Raw genomic sequence first — 18,477 nt, 5'->3', positions numbered from 1 at the left:
AAGATAAAGTGAGGCTCACTACAGCTGTGGCTCGTTGTATTATAATTCTTGGAAAAGGAGTCTTCCTTGCATTATTTAAACGGGAATTCTTGGCTGATGAAAATAAATCAGATAATTAAAACCAACAATTAACGAGAAGTGGATTACTATAACACTTGGCCTTTTCATTACTAGGTTTGCTCCTAAAATACATTATCCACATTTAACACCTTTTCGGTTGATGGCAGGTCACGTGATTTTGCAGACGGTCCCTCCCTGTGGGCATCCCTTCCTCCATTCTCGGATGTGTTCATGGTCTCCCTAGGGAGGAATCAAAATTGCATATTAAAATCAAGGAAGAAAAATCACGCCTAAATGAGAATAAAGAACATTCCTTCTCATTTGATTTCACAAGGAGCTTCATCTCGTTTTTCCCTGATGTGTAATTATTCTCCAGAAGCACTAACTTGGTTTTCGACGTGCCTCCCGTCGTGGGCTGCAGTGTCCTACGAATCTCGGAAGCACATTTCCGCAGTCGTTCTATCTTTTGTTCATAATCTTTGAGTGCTCTCCTCATTTCTTGTTGACTCTTCTGAGAAGTCAGCTCTTCACACAGCTCCCGCAAGACATCCATGTGGTGATCTAGCTGGTACAGACTGCCTTCCTCAGAAAAGCAGGCCTGATTGAGGAAATAAAGCAGAAAATGGGCTTCAGATGAGCTTCCATGATTAGTCCATAAGGATTAGAAAGTAACAGATGCGTGTGACTTCAATATCACATTCTTTTATAGGCCATCGACTGTGTGCCTGATGTGGTTATGGGCACTGGAGAAACAAAGATGAGGAAGTCAGCCTGAAAGAGATTCACCACAGTCCAGTAATGCAGTGAATGAAACCAGAATACGTCACCCCAAAATAAGCCTCTTTTTTTTGAAGTGATCTCTCTGCCCAACATGAGGCTCAAACTCATGACCTCAAGATCAAGAATCACATGCTCTACAGACTGAGCCAGCCAGATAGCCTCTAAAATACACCTTTTTGATGTGAAAATTATTTTGAGCTAAACGCAATTAAGAAGCAGTAAACACAGAAAAAGCTCCTTGCTTCCTGCCTAACGGCCAGAAATAAAGTCTCTTTTTATTAGAGACAGACTCTCGTCAGCCCAAAGATAGTACCAGAGGAATCTGCGAACAAACCTTGTTAAACTAACCCTTACCTTTGTCTTGTCAATTCCGGTCTCTTTGTCTAAAAGGTATAAAAAACTCCTTCTCTGGCTACTTCTTTGGGTCTTCATTCTCTTGCAAAGGCTCCCGTGTGAACATAATAATTCAATAAAATATGTATGCTTTGTTCCTGTCCGTCTTTGTCAGTTTCATTCTCAGGGACCCTCAAGGAGCCTTTTATACTCCCCTACAGCAGTCACACGCACTATGGGTAGCTAGTGTGACAAGTGTTACGATAGAGCCACTGCCTGCTGTAAGGAGTCAGAGAAAACCTACCTCACATGTGGGAACCATCGGAGGGAGATGCAGAAAGAACAAGGACAAGTCCCCGAAGTAAAAGCAGAGAGAGGTCCTTCCTACCAGAAGGAACAGACAAGAGGAAAAAGGCTCCAGCTGTTCTAAAACAACAGCAGTGGAGTGAGCTGGAGGGAGGGCACAGCACAGGAAAAGGGATACCGAAGGCGTGTCCTGCAGCCAGGCTGCCAAGGACCTGCGTGGTCTTCTAAGGAGCTTAGAGATGTTCTGAGAGTACGGGCGAGCCACTGACAGAGGATCTGTGGTTCAGCGGGGTCTCTCAGGGGATGGGTCTGGAAGATGACATGACCATCATCAAACGGGGAGAATAATCTAGGTTGGAGGCAATCGCAACACTGGTGGAAAGGAAGGAAAAGAAGAATTGTTCTAATGAGTAACAGAGGGGGCCTGGCCCCAGACTCCATCATGACTGAGCGGGAAGGAAAGGGGACGGGGAGAAGGGGAGTTCGCAGGCGACACTATCCTTCCTGACCAACAGACACAAGAGGAAGAAGAGTTTGAAAGGAGATGGTACTGACAGGCTTTGGACATGCCGAATGGCAGGTCTCTGAAGAATACTGGTGACAGCTACTACTCAGAACCTGGAGTGCAGAGGAAAGGACTCAGCTGCAGACAGAAATTTAGGCACTAACATTACAGAGAGGGTTTTATCATTAAAACCAAAGATGGGGAGGGTGCCTGGGTGGCTCAGCGGGTTAAGTCGCTGCCTTCAGCTCAGGTCATGATCTCAGAGTCTTGAGATCAAGCCCCACATTGGGCTCTCTGCTCTGCAGGAAGTCTGTTTCTGCCTGCCTCTCTGCCTACTTGTGATCTCTGTCTGTCAAATAAATAAAAATAAAATATTTTTTAAAAAAAAACACAAAGATGGGGAATTCCTGGGTGGGTCAGTCGGTTGAGCGTGTCTACCTTAGGTTCAGGTCGTGGTCCCAGGGTCCTGGGATGGAGCCCCTGGTTGAGCTCCCTGCTTGGCAGGGAATCTGCTTCCTCCTCCCCCTCTGCCCCTCCCCATCACTTGTGTGCACATACTCTCTCTCTCTCAGATAAATAAATAACATCTTTTAAAAAAAAAAGAAAAAAGAAAAGAAAATGCAGAGGGCATAAAATCCCTGAGAGTAGGCATGAAACCAGCCAAAAAATAGAGACTCTCAAAACTAAAACATTAAGACAACAAAATGAAAACAGAGAAATTTACGGGGCCCTTGGCTGGCTCAGTTAGTAGAGCATGTGACTCTATATCTTGGGGTTGTGAGTTTGAGCCCTTTCACTGGGTGTAGAGATTACCTGAAGAGAGAGAAATCTGTGAAGGACACTAGGAAGAAGCTCCCCACTTCCCACCAAAAATAATAAAATAAGGAAAAGCAAAAGAGACTAATATTGGGAGAGTTACAGCAGTAGAAAGTTTAAAGGAAAGAAGAGGGGTCAGTACTGTCAAATAAACAGACGCAGTCATATAGGATGGGGGCCAGAGAGAGGTCATGAGATATGCCTCCCATTTGCTATCTTTCCCCAAAGCAGCAGTTCTAAGGACACCATATCCCTCAAAATCAACTGTGGCTACATTAGCAACAGGTGACACATTTGTAACCAGAGTCTGAAGGACAGGGGCTACGGAGACATAGCAAGGAAAGTCATGAAATATTAACTCGATGCTGAATTTTTTTCATTCTACAAAGCAAACAGCTTTGTAGTTAGAGAAGGAACTGCGTAAGAGATAGTCCCCAGGGGACAGACGAGAGCGCTGAAGTAATTTTCAGAGCAGGTTTAATCCCAGGCTAAGTAAGGACACACACAACCATGTAGGATAAACTCCAAAATAATGACAGCACTTAAATGGAAACAGGTGGTTTACCTCATGTTCCTTGATGAGACCCTTGGTCCTCCCTCTGCGAATCAGTTTCTTCTCTTTATTTATTTGTTTTTCGAGTCTTGAAATATTGTCACTGAGCTTCTCTTTTTCAATGTCTATTTTCAGTTGTTGAATATACAAAGACATCTCATGATGAAGAGCCTACCAAAAAAAAAAAAAAAGAAAAGAAAGAAAAGAAAAGAAACCCACAGAGGGTCATAGTCATTATGGGAAAAGAATACATTGGAAAGATTTTCATCAAAAAACCAATAAAGGGGCACCTGGATGGCTCAGTGGGTTTGAGCCTCTGCCTTTGGCTCAGGTCATGATCCCAGGGTCCTGAGATCGAGCCCCACATCGGACTCTCTGCTCAGCAAGGAGCCTGCTTCCTCATTTCTCTCTCTCTGCTTGCCTCTCTGCCTACTTGTGATCTCTGTCTGTCAAATAAATAAATAAAATCTTAAAAAAAAAAATCCCACAATAAAAATATTTGTAGTAACAAAAGATAGAAAGGGAGTTTAAGTGGCATTCTCTGTCATCCTTGTGTCTTCAGGGAGGACGTTTTAAACTATACCAGACCCAGAAAGGAACTTTCTTTTTCTTCCTAACAACTAAAAATGTGTGTTAGCTGAACGACACTGTTAAGAAAACAGAAAGTGAGACTCAGACTGAGAAAACACATAGACAAAACGCATAACTGAGCCTATGGAAAAACAGCACGGAACTGTACTGTGTTTCGGGATGGGATTCTGAAGTAGCGAAAAAAGGACAGAAGGGAAACATTGTGGAAATATGAATAAAGTATAAACTGAATAATGAATAGATATTAATGCATGAATTGTGACAAAGGCAGCATATTAATGTAAGGTGAGAACAGTAGGAGAAACTGGGCATGGGGTATACCAGAACTCTCTGTACTCTCTTTGTAATAATTCTGTGAATCTAAAATTGTTCTAAAATTTAGAAGTTTATTTTAAAATGTGTCTTAAGAGCACCTTAAACAGTAGACATTCAATTATATTACTTTATTTTCTGACTCCAGGCACATACATTGAATACTAATCACCCTTTTCTGAACACAATCTCTGTGGCAGAGGCTTTAGATAAATCCTTGCAATAATCCTGCCAAGTAGCTGGAGTTATCCACATTTTATCAGTGAAGTTCCTAGAAGTTAAACAACTTACCCAGGGTCATAGCTCTTGAATCTGGGTCTGTCTGCCACCAATGCCCATGCCTATTTCTCTGGGAAAGAGTGTGTGTGTGTGTGTATGTGTGTGTGTGTGTGTGGATACATTGTGTCTCAGTAAGGATCCAACTAGGGACCCAGGAAACACTAAGTATTTAATAACTCAGAGTGAATTAAATGCAGGGAACTGGTGAGGCGAGGGACCAAAGAGCAGAGAAGCCAGAGACTGGAAGGTGATCTGGAGATGAACCCAGGGTTCACCTTCCAGGGACTGGAAGGTGATCTGGAGATGAACCCAGCCGCCAGGCTGCTCTTTCCACGGGGCTGAAGGCTTCAGACAAGCCCAGACAGAAGGGTCACCAGAAGCTGGAACTCCGGAACCCACAGCCAGGGGAAGACACAGCCGCCAGAGATGCTGCGCAAAGACAGGGACTTTGATTCTCCCTTCTCCCCCTCCATCACCCTGTAATCTCTAAACCGTGTTGTCACTGGCTGAACACAGAAGCCAGTTGGGCCCTGGGAACCTCGGGATTGACCTCGCCATGATACCAAGCACACAGGGATGCTAACAGTGACCAAGCACAGACAGGCCCCGGGGTTGGCTCTCCCAGAGGAAGCCCAGACACATGTGCATGTCCTTACCTCCCACTTGGAGCAGGCAACTCTACTCTCTTCTTCCAAAGACAGCTTCACACCCTCAGTTACATTATTTTTCAGTTCTTCAACAGCCTTCAGATACTTGGCCAGACTTTTAGAATTAAGAATTATTAGTGCTTCCTAGAAAAGAGAATGCAAATGAGAACATGAAAGCCTCATTCTATTGCCAAGTCCTCAAAGCTCATTTTGGTAGGTCTTTAATAGGCACAATTAGGAAAAGACTTTTTTTTTTTTTAAGATTTTATTTATTTATTTGACAGACAGAGATCACAAGTAGGCAGAGAGGCAGGCAGAGAGAGATGGGGAAGCAGGCTTCCCGCTGAACAGAGAGCCCGATGCGGGGCTCGATCCCAGGACCCTGAGATCATGACCTGAGCCAAAAGCAGAGGCTTTAACCCACTAAGCCACCCAGGTGCCCCATAGGACAAGACTTTTTGAAATCAACAAAGATTTAGGGGAGACTTTTTGTTAAGTAAGGTTGACATCCCTTTTACATCTCTTGAATTATTTTGAAAAGAACTGCAAGATACTTATTATTCAAATGTAGTCACACATTTGAGAACCACATAAAGGCTTCCTTAGGATATTCAGGATGACTTCTGTTACCCTCTGATAAATAATTAAGAGGATTATTGTGCAGGGTAATGAGCCACTGGCGCTGTTTCCTCTAAGGTTCTTAAGTACTAGTGAGTGGAGGACCATACTTCCTTGACAATACCATATGAAGAACATGGCGGCTTGTATTAGAGATTTGTGTTGCAATAAGACACAATTTATAGCAGGGTTAACAGGCAAATATTTCGTCTTGTGCATAAGGCATTTTTATGCTGCCATGAGTCAACATTACCTTATTGTCAACTTCAAAGTTTTGCCCAGGGCCAACCACACTGGCAGTCCTGCCCCAGAGAGGGAGCGGCTGTAGACAGAGATGCGTCTGCTCCTTATCTCACGCTTACCTGCTCGCAGGGAGTAGTTACCTGGCAATTACCTGGCAGAAACCTAGTTAATTAGCAAATGACAGAACAAAGAATAGTCTAGGGCTTGCAAAAGAGGCAGAAAACCTACAAGAGACAGAAGACAAAAGTAATTCTAGGGAATAAGGCAATTAAGCCGGGTGGGAATTCGCTGATGCCCTCATGGCATCTGTTATGGGCCTCCTGCAGAAAAGATACAGTGCTGAGCTCCAGGACTCCCCTCCACGGCCTCCGTGAGGCCTGCGAGATTTATGACCTAGGGAGACACTAACCCACATGCTGGCAGGAGGCTCCTACTATTCATGTGTCCCTGGAGACCCAGGGTCTCAGGGCAGGACCTGGCAGTGCAGGAGTCTTGCTTCTGTTTGAGAACAGATCTACTTTACTAAATGCCAGAGAAAAAAAGGCGGGGGAGGAGGGGAAATCCCTGCCTCAGATTCCAAAAGGCAAATGGTCAGAAGGTCAGAAAGAGGAAAAGCGGTGTCAGCCCAACACCTCTAACTCCCCCTCTCTGGTAGAGAAGGGGCCTGCAGCCTCCATGTCTCCTCTGCCTTCTGTCTCTCCTGAGCAGACCCTATCAGCATCCTGTCATGCAGCCCAGTGATTATTACGAGAAACACTGAGAAGCACTGACGCTATAAGGTCAGTTTAGTACTCTCAGCAACCTGGGAACAGAAGTGGCAAAAGCCTACAGAGGGAACCAGTCAAAGGGGGTGACTAGCAATGTGTGCACAGCACAGATCAGGCAGGGAGGCTTCTGAGGTCATGGGAAAAGCAGTGTCGAGATGGCTGATAAGAGGGGCCCTGTCTGGTTCACAATGCAGAAAGCCACACAGGGAATGAGGCCCAGAAAAATGAAGGAGGGAATGAGACTCCCAAAAAAGTGTGGGGGTGCCCCCCCACCGGTGCCTAATGCATTTTAAATGTTCAGCAAGTGTATGAAATGTTGAATAAAGGAATGAGCAGAAGGATACCCATCACTCAACCTCTCCAGTGTGTCCAGGGGTAGAGCCTTGACTTACTTTTACTTCCTATCCCCCCCAAGCACCTGCCCTATGTTAATGACTCTCGGGTTTGCACACATCTTCAGCCCCCTCTCAAGCCAGGAAAAAGCAACCTGAAAGTGCCTCCGGCCAGAAAAGCATCACTGGATCTTGAACTACCATCAGCATTAGGTCCACATGGAACTTTTATCAAAGCATTTTAATAATAAAAGTGCTATTTCACATTCAGAGAATTTTACCTATCCCAAGTGCCTTTACTGGCCTCATTTTCATTTAAAGTCTCACAATGAACTTGGTAGCTGGCATTATTTTACCCATTTCACTAATGTGAAAAGCAAGAGAAATTAAATCCATGCTCACTATCATAGAATCAGCTGTGCTCTCGACGCACTGCCCCTGAGTCCACTCGGCAGGTCTATAATAAAATTTAAATTGAAAAAATCATTCATGTTAATGTCTATTTTTAATAGTTTCCGGGAACAGCGTCTAAAACTGGGAAGCTTTGTCAAGTTACCATAACTTTGTAACTACAGGGATGAAAATACCTCGATTTCAAATGAGACATGTAGCCAATAATAAAGAGCCTACGTTTGATGCCAGAGAAGTCCCACCTTGTATTTTGAAATTAGTCCGCTCTGGCTTTCTCGTTGTCCAAGTAATTGCTCAGCCCTTGTCATGTAGGAGTCGAGCTCCTTCTGTGATTCTTCCATCTTCAGCCTGACATCCAGGTTGAACTCGGCATCAGCTGAGTTTTTTAATGCGGCAACTAATTTTACCATACTGATCTGCAGAGATAAAAAAAAATTCTCAACGCCTGACCCAGCTGTTCAGTAAGTCATAAATTAATAAATACATTCTTTGAGTAGTAACTCTTAAATTCCCACTAGATATAAAAATAGCCTATTTATTATATTGGTATTTTCTAATATGCTCTGAATTATTTAAAATACATATATAAAATGCAAAAGTAATATTCTATAAAACACTGCCCATGTCTAGGGCAACCCCTCCCTCTCTTCCCCATCCTCCCAATGACCACTCACTTTTAAAGACAAATTCATTAACTAGGAAATACTAAAGAGAGACCTGAACTTTCTCTTTGGCTTCTTGAATCTTCGTCTGAAGCCCAACTGTGAGAACATGTTGAAGGGACTCCTGGCTTGAAATATTTTGTACATCCATTTGTAAGATATCTTCAGTTCTAGACATAAGCTCCTCATACATAGAGCCTTTGGCAATAAGGTGCTATTAAAACAAAGTGAGACCACAACAGAAATTCTGATTAAACTTTAAACATTGGCCTTAATCTCATCACAAAATCATAAAAATGAGGTAAATCCCAAATGAGATAAATCTGTACTCTAGAAATGTTATTTTAAAAATTCATTTTGAAACTTTGTATCAGAACAGACTCTGAGAAACATAGGCTTTTACAGATTATTCTTTATACAGTAAGCATGGCAATAAACTAAAGCCTAGAAGTAATGCAACGCCAATTGACAGAAAATAAGTTGAGTGAATAGTAATAAACTTTAAAATTAAGTTGTTCTAAGTCAAATCAGTTGGAAGGAAATAAAGTAACCGTTACTGGAGAAAATGACTACTGGAAAATAAACCTTTTTAAAACTATGCTTTCTACCACATACTAAAAATAAATTTCAGATGGATCAGAAAGTTACATATAAAATAGGAAACTATGAAACAGAAGAAATTATCCATGAAAACTAACATACTCTCTCTGGGTATGAAGCAATTTTGGGGGGGTAAGAGTAGAAACATAAACACAAAGATTTTCTATGTAAAATAAAATAAACAACCTAAAAGTCCATGAATTGGTAAAAATATATGCCATACAAATGAAAATGTGTCATGACTCAAAGAGCTTATAAATTCTGTAAGAGAAGTACCAAGATCCCCCCATTCAGAAAACACATAAACAGATAATTTACAGAAACAAATGGTTGAATAATACATAACAGATAGTTCAACCTTACATGTAATAAAATAAGTACAAATTCAAAAAATAACAAAGTACTGCTTTTCAATTATCAAATCAGCAAAAAAATTAATCACAACTCAAGGATGGTCTGAGTATGATAATATAGAAATTACACTTTGATATCAACTAGATAAATGCTGACTTTATTTATCTTAGAGCAGTGCAATATTGTGCAATATTTAAATGTCCTACACCAAATGTACTACATTCATTTATCATTTTAATGTTTTTCTCTTTTTCATTATTAAAGTAACAAAAGCTCAATTAAAAAACTCAGAAATGGAAAGGTACAGAATGTAAATCAAAAGCTTCTCTTCTTCCCCATTCTTCCCTTTGTGGCCATTTAAGTCAATCATTCACACATTCATTTTAAAAATACTTGGTTTGCATCTACTAGGCAACAGGAATTGTGCTAAGAGTGGGACATAATACAGGATCAACAAAGAATTTAGTTCTCTGTTTATCTTTACACACATTTTTCTATGCATGTAAAAGCATGAAGTATAAAATGCAATTGTTTTATCCTCAACGTCACTCATTATCAGGGAAATACAAATCAAAACTATGATGAAATACCATCTCACAACTGTCAGAATGGCTAAAATTAACACGAGACAACAGGTGATGGCAAGGATAAAAGGGAACCCTCTTATACTGTTGGTGGGAATGCAAACTGGCACAGCCATTCTGGAAAAGAGCATGGAACTTCCTCAAAAAGCCAAAAGTAGAACTACCCTACGATCCAGCAATTGCACTATTAGGTATTTACACAAAGGACACAAAAATATACATTCGAAGGGGTACATGCACCCCAATGTTTACAGCAGCATTATCAACAATAGCTAAACTATGGAAAGAGTCCAAATGTCCACCCACCGATGAATGGATAAATATTGTATTTATACAATGGAATTACTCATCCATCAAAAAGAATGAAACCTTGCCATTTGCAACAAAGTGAATGAAGCTACAGTGTATTAGGCTGTGCAGAATAAGTCAATCAGAGAAAGACAAATACCACATGATTTCATTCATATGTGGAATTTAAGAAACAAAACAGATGAACATTTGGGAGGGTGCAAAAAGACAGAGGGGGGAAACGAATTATAAGAGACTCTTTTTTTTTTTTAAGATTTTATTTATTTATTTGATAGATCACAAGTAGCCAGAGAGGCAGGCAGAGAGAGAAGGAAGCAGGCTCTCTGCTGAGCAGAGAGCCCTAAGCGGGACTTTCCAGGATCCTGAGACCATGACCTGAGCCGAAGGCAGAGGCTTAACCCACTGAGCCACCCAGGCACCCCAAGAGACTTTTAACTACAAAGAACAAACAGGGTTGATGGAGGGAGTTGGGTCGGGGACGGGCTAGATGGGAGATGGGTATTAAGGAGGGCACTTGTGATGATGAGCACTGGGGTTCCATGTAAATGATGAACTGCTGAACTTGATTTCTGAAATTAATATTGAACTATATGTCAAGTAACTAAAATTTAAATTTAAAAAAAAAACAACCGTTTTAAAAACCATTTTTAAAAATCACATCATCTATACTGCTCAGCAATTTGCATTTCTTTTTTTTCCCTTAAGATTTATTTATTTATTTGACAGAGAAACAGCATGAGAGGGAACACAAGCTGCGGGAGTGGGAGAAGGAGAAGCAGACTCCCGGATGAGCAGGGAGCCCGATGTGGGGCTCAATCCCAGGACCGCGGGATCATAACCTGAGCCTAAGGCAGAAGCTTAACAACTGAACCACCCAGGAGCCCCAGCAATTTTTTTTTTTTTAATTTTATTTATTTGACAGAGAGAGACAAAGCAAGCAAGGGAACACAAGCAGGGGGAATGGGAGAGAGAGAAGCAGGCTCCCCACCGAGCATGGAGCCCCATGTGGGGCCTAATCCCAGGGCCCTGGGATCATGACACAAGCTGAAGGCAGACGCTTAACAACTGAGCCACCCAGATGCCCCGCAATTTGCATTTCTTTATGCACCATATATCTTGCTCTAGTAAAGAGCTACTTAATTCCTTGTTAACATAAATATATTCCTGTATGTTTGTATTTTCATTGTTTACAGAAGGCTTTAAAATATTGAATTTCTCATTCCTTGCTCATTTCTTTCACTAAAATAAATTCTAGTTATAGCAAATCAATAAATATAAAAATAAAATAAAAATAAATAAAAGCACTGACAGATGGCACAGGTTAACTTTTTTTAATATTTACAAAGCAACAAAAAATACCATTCTGGGGCACCTGTGTGGCTCAGTGGGTTAAGCCTCTCCCTTCAGCTCAGGTCATGATCTCAGGGTTCTGGGATGGAGCCCCGCATGGGACTCTCTGCTCAGTGGGGAGCCTGCTTCCCCCACTTTCTCTCTGCCTGCCTCTCTGCCTACTTGTGATCTCTGTCAAATAAATTAATAAAATCCCTTTTTAGAAAACCATTACTATAAACCATGAAAACACAAAATGCTATATAAACACCTTTCAGAAAGGCAGGTTTAAAAAAATAATTATATAAATATTCCTTTATCCCAGGAACTTTCCATCTTGTAATTTATGACATGCTCCATAAGTTTTATAGCTGAGCGGGAACTCAGTAAAAACCTCAATTGTAACTTCTTTCCCAGGAGAACTGAATGATATTAAAACACACTCTTGCCTCATTGCTTTTCAATGAGTTGAACTGCCAGAGAATAAAGACAGAGCGGTTTTAACAACATCCGTCACCCTCCCTGCATCAAGGAAGGAAGGGAAAGTGGCTTAATCAGTGGGTGAGCTTTCAAAGCACGGATCCTATAATCTCTTATAGTCACAGGGCACTGACCTATCTGACACATCATGTCCCCACTGCCCCTGGAAACAAGAGAATATTTTAATCTCCATTCTGTAGCTGGGAAAATTAGTTCAAGAATTGAGAGTCATAAGGTAGTATTGGTGGTCTCCTAACCTATTCTCTGTCTTCAAGCAAAATCACAGCAAATGATCCAGGAATGACAATCCATGCAGTTATTAAAACTCTGAACAAAGAAAACTCAAACAGTCCTATTACTACTTATTTTTTTTAAAGATTTTATTTATTTAGAAATAGAGAGAATGAGCAGGGTGGGGGGGCCAGGGAGAGAAGGAGAAAGAATCTCAAGCAGACTCTCCACTGAGCACAGAGCCCAAGAAAAAGCTCCATCCCACGACCCTAAGATCATGACCTGAGCCAAAATCAAGAGTCAGACACTCAACTGAGTCACCCAGGCACCCCCTATTACTACTTACTTTAAAACTGTATTTATCGGGGTGCCTGGGTGGCTCAGTGGGTTAAGCCTCTGCCTTCGGCTCAGGTCATGATCCCAGGGTCCTGGGATCGAGCCCCATATCGGGCTCTCTGCTCTGCAGAGAGCCTGCTTCCTCCTCTCTCTCTGCCTGCCTCTCTACCTACTTGTGATCTCTGTCAGATAAATAAAGAAAAAATCTTTAAAAAACAAAACAAAACTGTATTTATCTTTTTTTTTAAAGATCTTGTTTATTCACCTGAGACAGAGATACAGAGAAAGAGAGCATGAGCAGGGGGAGGGAGAGGGAGAAGCAAACTTCCACTGAGCCAGGAGCCTGAAAGAGAGCATGAGCAGGGGGAGGGAGAGGGAGAAGCAAACTTCCACTGAGCCAGGAGCCTGATGCGGGGCTCCATCACAGAACCCTGGGATCATGACCTGAGCTGAAGGCAGACACTTAACCATCTGAGCCACCCCAGCGCCTCAAAACCTTGTATTTATCTTAATACTTAAGTCCACAACCATGAAATCTATCCTTTTAATACTTTTACACTCATACCTGCAAACGCTCTTCCACTGAGGCATCGACACCCTCTTGATGTCTCAGAAGCTCCAAAAGAGATTCGGTTTCTGCCTCCCAGATTTCCACTTGTCCAATGAGTTTTTCAACCTCTTCAGCCACTTGAAATTGCCCTGTGAATTCATTTTCTTTTTCATGTTCTTCCCCAGCCTACAACAGGCACAATTATTGCTAAGAACAACATTTATATTAGAAAAGAATTTTCAGTTAAAAAAAGAAAGTTGTGTATTTTTTTCCTGAAGACAACTAATTCAACCTATTTATTTTAGTAACTTAAAACCTAGTTTTGGGACAATGATAATAGCACTTTATGATCGTATTAATCACTTTAGAAAGCAAAAATTTTGTTCACATATATTTCCTTTTTTTTTTTTTAAGATTTTATTGATTTGAGAGAGAGAGCGAGCACGAGCATGGGGTGGGCCAGAGGAAGAAGCAGATGCCCCACTGAGCAGGGAGTCCACACGGGGCTTGATCCCAAGACCCTGGGATCATGAACTGAGCTGAAGGCAGATGCTTCACCAACTGAGCCACCCAGGTGCTCCATGTACACATATATTTTCTTAATGAGAATATCATTCCTATCATTTATTTACTATCAGCTCCACTTTACAGATAAAAAGATTAAGGGTTAGGAAATTAGGGTAATGACTCTACAGAAATGTCTAAAACTCATATACAATTTAACTAAACACAACTCTGCGCAACAGTAGCTGTGAAACATCATCACCAGGAAGGGACTCGGAATCCAGCTTCAACACAAGGCTTCAAAATGAAGCCTTGTCCCATTAATCATCTCTCAGTAGCCTGTAGGCTGTTATGCTGCTGCTTTATACCTTACATGATAGATCCATTCGTAAAGTTGTTGTTAATCGACTGTATCTTAAATGTTTTAGAAGAAAATAGTATTCCACATTCTTATATTCTAAAAGCATACTGCACAACTTCAGATCTTTCAAGACTATCTCTATCTCTCATCAGGTCTCCTTATGGTGGGAAACACTGGCACTCCATCAGGGCCACTGGCCAAAGCCAGTGAAAACTTAGTTCAGGTGAAGTTGGATCCATTATTATTTGGAAGGGGGCACATTTCATAAATCCCAGGTATTATATCTTACATGTATATAATTCTTTCTTTGTTCCTTTTCCGTAGTCTTGTCTATAATCTAAATCATTGTCCAAATTTTCCAACAAAACAAGAAATAAAGATTATATTGTCCCCCGTTGTACAGAAAGGAAGCAAGACACAGGCCAGGGGCTAGACCAAAGCTGGGCAGTCCCTGAGCACAAGTCAGAAATCATCTGAAGAAAATATCAACTCTGTTTCCACAGTCTAGATGTCATGGCTGCTTCTGCATGCCTGTGAAAGTCCTCAGCGAGTAAGAGACACAGACTTGAACACGGAAAGCTCCTTCATGAAGGGATCCACTTACACATTCTAGTGGAAAATGACCATACTTTAAATGTTATCCAATAATCACATTTACCACTGTTTCAACAATATGCTTTTATCAAAAGAAAAATAGCGAAGTTGGGGAACCTGAGTGGCTCTGTCGGTTAAGCATCCAACTCTTGATTTCAGTGCAGGTCTTGATCTCAGGGTCATGAGGTCAAGCCCTGCTCTGGGCTCCATGCATGGAGCCTACTTAAAAAAACTTTTTTTTAAATTGCCAAGTTATTTCTATATACAAATGAAATATATAAAATATGACTATTTTACCTTTATATTCTGATTATGATTTTCAGGAAGTTCTATTGACATATCTCTTGAAAAATCAACAGTTGGTTTTCCTTCTTTAGGTAGCTGAGCATTTTCGCAATTTTCAAAATCGGGCTGATCCTGTTTTTTTATAAGTGGAAGGTTCATCTCCTATAAAAAATGTCACAAAATTGAAAGCCCATATTTTTCACGTGAAGTTATATTATTACCAACCATAAATGGACATAATATATTCAATGTATTTCTGGGATTTATCACTTAATAACAGTGTTATAAATAATGAGTATTTCCCCCAAAAAACCTGTCTTGAATTACTAAGAAACAATAATTTAATAATTTAAATTCAAAAATTATTAATTAAAGGTCTACTTTTATAAGGCACTATGCTAACTATAAAGCTATATAAAGCTTGGCGTATGTTCTCAAGAAACTTGAAATCGGTAGGCAAAAATGCTTATGTTATTCTATTAATAGTAAATGAATTTCAACTAAAAAGCAATATATTACTTTTCCACACAAAAACCTGCACATAAACGTTCACAGCAACATTATTAGTAATAGTCAAAAAGGTGGAAAGAAGCCAGTGCGCATGAACTGATCAATGCATAAGTAAAATGTTGGGTACCCATACAATAGATTATTATTTGCCATAAAAAGAAATGGAAGTACTGATACATGCTACAACACAGATGAACCTTGAAAACATTATGCTATGTGAAAAAAGGCAAGAAACACAAGACCAGATATTACATGATCCCATCTGAGGGAAATATCCAGAAAAGGCAAATCTACTGAGACATAAAGTGGATTAGTGGCTGCTGAGGAGACTGGGAGAAGGTGGGAAGTGACGACTAAAGGGTACAGAGCTTCCTTAGGAGGTGACAAAAATGTTCAAAAATGTGCAATGGTGATGGCCACACAACTCTGAATATACTCAACACGTTTAGTTACACCCTTCAAATGAGTGACCTGTATGGCATGGGAGTTAGAGCTCAATGAAACTGTTACGAAAAAAACAAAAACAAAACCAAAAAAACTTACAAGCTGAGTTTTGGTAATAAATTTTCTCCATCTTTTATTCAGCCTTCTCAGTTCTTTAGAAATAGATGATCCAACTACATCATTACTGACTTGAATCAGGAAATTTCCCACTTCGTTTAAAGTAGTATGTTCTAGATTCCATTGGGATAGTGTCTCAAAGGGCACCTACACAACACAGAAGCAACACATTTTAATGACATTAATACTTGTCTTTCCATTATCCAGAAGAGATCTTTACTAAGGTTGATTCTAAGCAAAAGCGAATGTGAGGTTCTTAGGGATTCTGAGCCTTCCCTTCCCTGTTGGACTAGCTCTTCATTCCTGATCACTAATTGGGAGACACCAGCTGTCTGTCATCACTTCTGGTCCTAAACTTTTAGGAAGCAACTGATGTTCTTTCTTTCTTTTCTTTTTTTTTTTTTTTTAAGATTGTATGTATGTATGTATTTATTTATTTATTTGCGCGTGCACGGGAGGGAGAGAGAGAGAGAGAGAGAAACAGCACGCATGCGCGCGAACGGACAGGGAGAGGGAGAAGCAGACTCCCTGCTGATCAGGAAGCCCCATGTGGGACTCCATCCTGGGATCCGTGGATCATGACCTGAGCCAAAGGCAGACACTTAACCAACTGAAATACCCAGGCACCCCTGATGTTCTATCTTTCTTAAGTGGTTAATGAACTTGGAGCAAAGATTCTCAAGCATTTATCAGTTCATGGTCCCCTAAATGTCTCAGTAATTTTTTGATAGAGTCCCTAGGCCAGATTTATCTTACAGGTCTTATTTTCAAGTAGGTGGGTCCAAACCACTTAGTAGTTATGTGCTGCATGGTGTCCAACAGACTGATGGTGTGTTTCCTTCAAACATTAAATTATCGTGAAAGTCCTCTTTGGCAGCTCAGGACACCTCAGCACAGAGTTTGGAAACTGCAAGGCTTCATGTGTTGCTTTTCTCAGTTATGTGAATTTTCATAAAAGATCTTTAATGGATGGAGGTAGAGAGTATAATGCTAAGCAAAGTCAGTCAGTCAGAGAAAGACAAATACCATATGATTATACTCATGTGTGGAATTTAAGAAACTACGCTAAGGGAGAAAGAGAGAGAGAGAGAGAGAGGTGGGAGGAACCAAGAAACAGACTCTTAACTATAGAGAACAAAGTGATGGCCACTAGAGGGAAGGTAATTGGGGGGATGGGAGAAATAGGTGAGGAAGATTAAAGAGTAAATTTGTCCTTATGAGCACTGGGTGCTGCGCCCAAGTGTTGAATCACTACATTGTACAAATGAAATTAATATTACACAGTATGTTAACCGACTAAAATTAAATTAAAACTTTTTAAAAAATCTTTAAACACATGAGTGTTGAAAGTCAAAGATTCAGATTTGTAGTATCACTACAGGAGACAGGGAGAATGACTCACTAACCCCTCAAATATTTTTCCTGCATTCCTACACGTATCCCAAATTTTACTTTCATATAAACAGTCCATTTCAGCTGGGTAACTTTAGTTTCTATTTGGAAAATGTTTAACCTGTCTATATCTATTTGCAACAGGGAAAAACAAATGAAAGAAACACTACCTCAGAGAATAATCATAAAACAGATTATTACATGACTAGCAAATGAAAAGAATAATGAATGACACTGAAATTTCTTCCATGCCTCTCCACATAAGTCTAAGGTATTTTCATTTTCTTCCTCTAGAAACTCAGAGATTTTAGAGCTGAAATCTATTCAACCAAATGGAAAAATAAAACTTCATAAAATATCAACTTTAGTTAAATGTATCTATAAGCTATCAAATACTCCAAGTCTTCTAATTTCTTTCCAAAGAACTTAGCAATATATCTTTCAAAAACTACACTGTATGTGTGTGTGCGTGTGCATGTGTGTATGTGTGTTTAACACCTATAATGAGGAGAAAACTTCCTTTTGACAATTATATTAGAAAGAAACTAAACTCTTTCCAATACCTTAAAGAATTTTTCCAAGAGTCATGTTTACTTTCCCTGGCCTCTCATTCTTGGATTGAAAATGAGGATCTCCAAACAAAATGGAAGAAAAAAAAAAAAGAAAGTAAAAAAGTAAGTAAAAAGAAAGTAAAAAAAAGAAAGTACCATTAGACCGAAAATACCTCTTTAATCTGTTCCTTCTTTGTCTCCTCAAAACAAGCCTTGAGTAAGCGAAGTTTTTCCATATAAGTAGCCCAACATGTCAGAACTTTTTGTAGAGTGGATTTCACATTATATATATATTTTTTATACATACAAACATTATATTCCACCATGGTATATTCTTTACTAATATCCTGATATTCTCCAGCTATAATGTTAACAAAACAAGAAAGTAATCTCAGAAAACAGTTTATTATTAATAAAAATCATACTCTTAAGAAAAATACGTGTATATTAATTGACAGTGTTGAAATAAATATATACTCGATAATATTAAAAGTGAATGCAAGGGTTTTCAAAAAAAAAAAAAAAAATACGTAAAACCAATTCCTAAAACATGAAGGTATAAAGTAAGCAAAACAGATAAAATGCTATTTTTAAGTGATGGTCATTCCATCAAAAAGTAACTATACAGCTTTACCTAAATTCTTATGGATTTCTTCACATTTCTGAAAGGAAGTTTCAAGTTGAGCTAGGAATTCTTTTTCTTCGATAAATTTCTGGGAGGGAAAGGAAAA

General features: G+C 40.0%; 1 protein-coding gene across 12 annotated transcripts in view; it reads right to left on the bottom strand.

Annotated features, from left to right (window-relative positions):
- Nucleotides 1–18,477, bottom strand: part of SYNE2 (spectrin repeat containing nuclear envelope protein 2) — a 328,121-nt gene that overhangs the window by 196,707 nt on the left and 112,937 nt on the right. For all 12 annotated transcript variants that reach the window (XM_059182293.1, XM_059182290.1, XM_059182281.1 and 9 more), the window contains exons 15-25: nucleotides 18,381–18,459; nucleotides 17,920–18,107; nucleotides 15,786–15,950; nucleotides 14,745–14,894; nucleotides 13,004–13,174; nucleotides 8,271–8,429; nucleotides 7,796–7,969; nucleotides 5,192–5,326; nucleotides 3,366–3,524; nucleotides 447–658; nucleotides 210–300 (exon numbers count right to left, since the gene is read on the bottom strand). In XM_059182293.1, the coding sequence (XP_059038276.1) occupies nucleotides 210–300; nucleotides 447–658; nucleotides 3,366–3,524; nucleotides 5,192–5,326; nucleotides 7,796–7,969; nucleotides 8,271–8,429; nucleotides 13,004–13,174; nucleotides 14,745–14,894; nucleotides 15,786–15,950; nucleotides 17,920–18,107; nucleotides 18,381–18,459 (1,683 nt within the window). The remainder of the gene's footprint in view (nucleotides 1–209; nucleotides 301–446; nucleotides 659–3,365; nucleotides 3,525–5,191; nucleotides 5,327–7,795; nucleotides 7,970–8,270; nucleotides 8,430–13,003; nucleotides 13,175–14,744; nucleotides 14,895–15,785; nucleotides 15,951–17,919; nucleotides 18,108–18,380; nucleotides 18,460–18,477) is intronic.

Source organism: Mustela lutreola, chromosome 7 (genome assembly GCF_030435805.1).
Source record: "Mustela lutreola isolate mMusLut2 chromosome 7, mMusLut2.pri, whole genome shotgun sequence".
In the NCBI taxonomy this organism is placed as follows: Eukaryota; Metazoa; Chordata; class Mammalia; order Carnivora; family Mustelidae; genus Mustela; species Mustela lutreola.
This window is presented reverse-complemented; position numbering and strand designations above follow the sequence as displayed.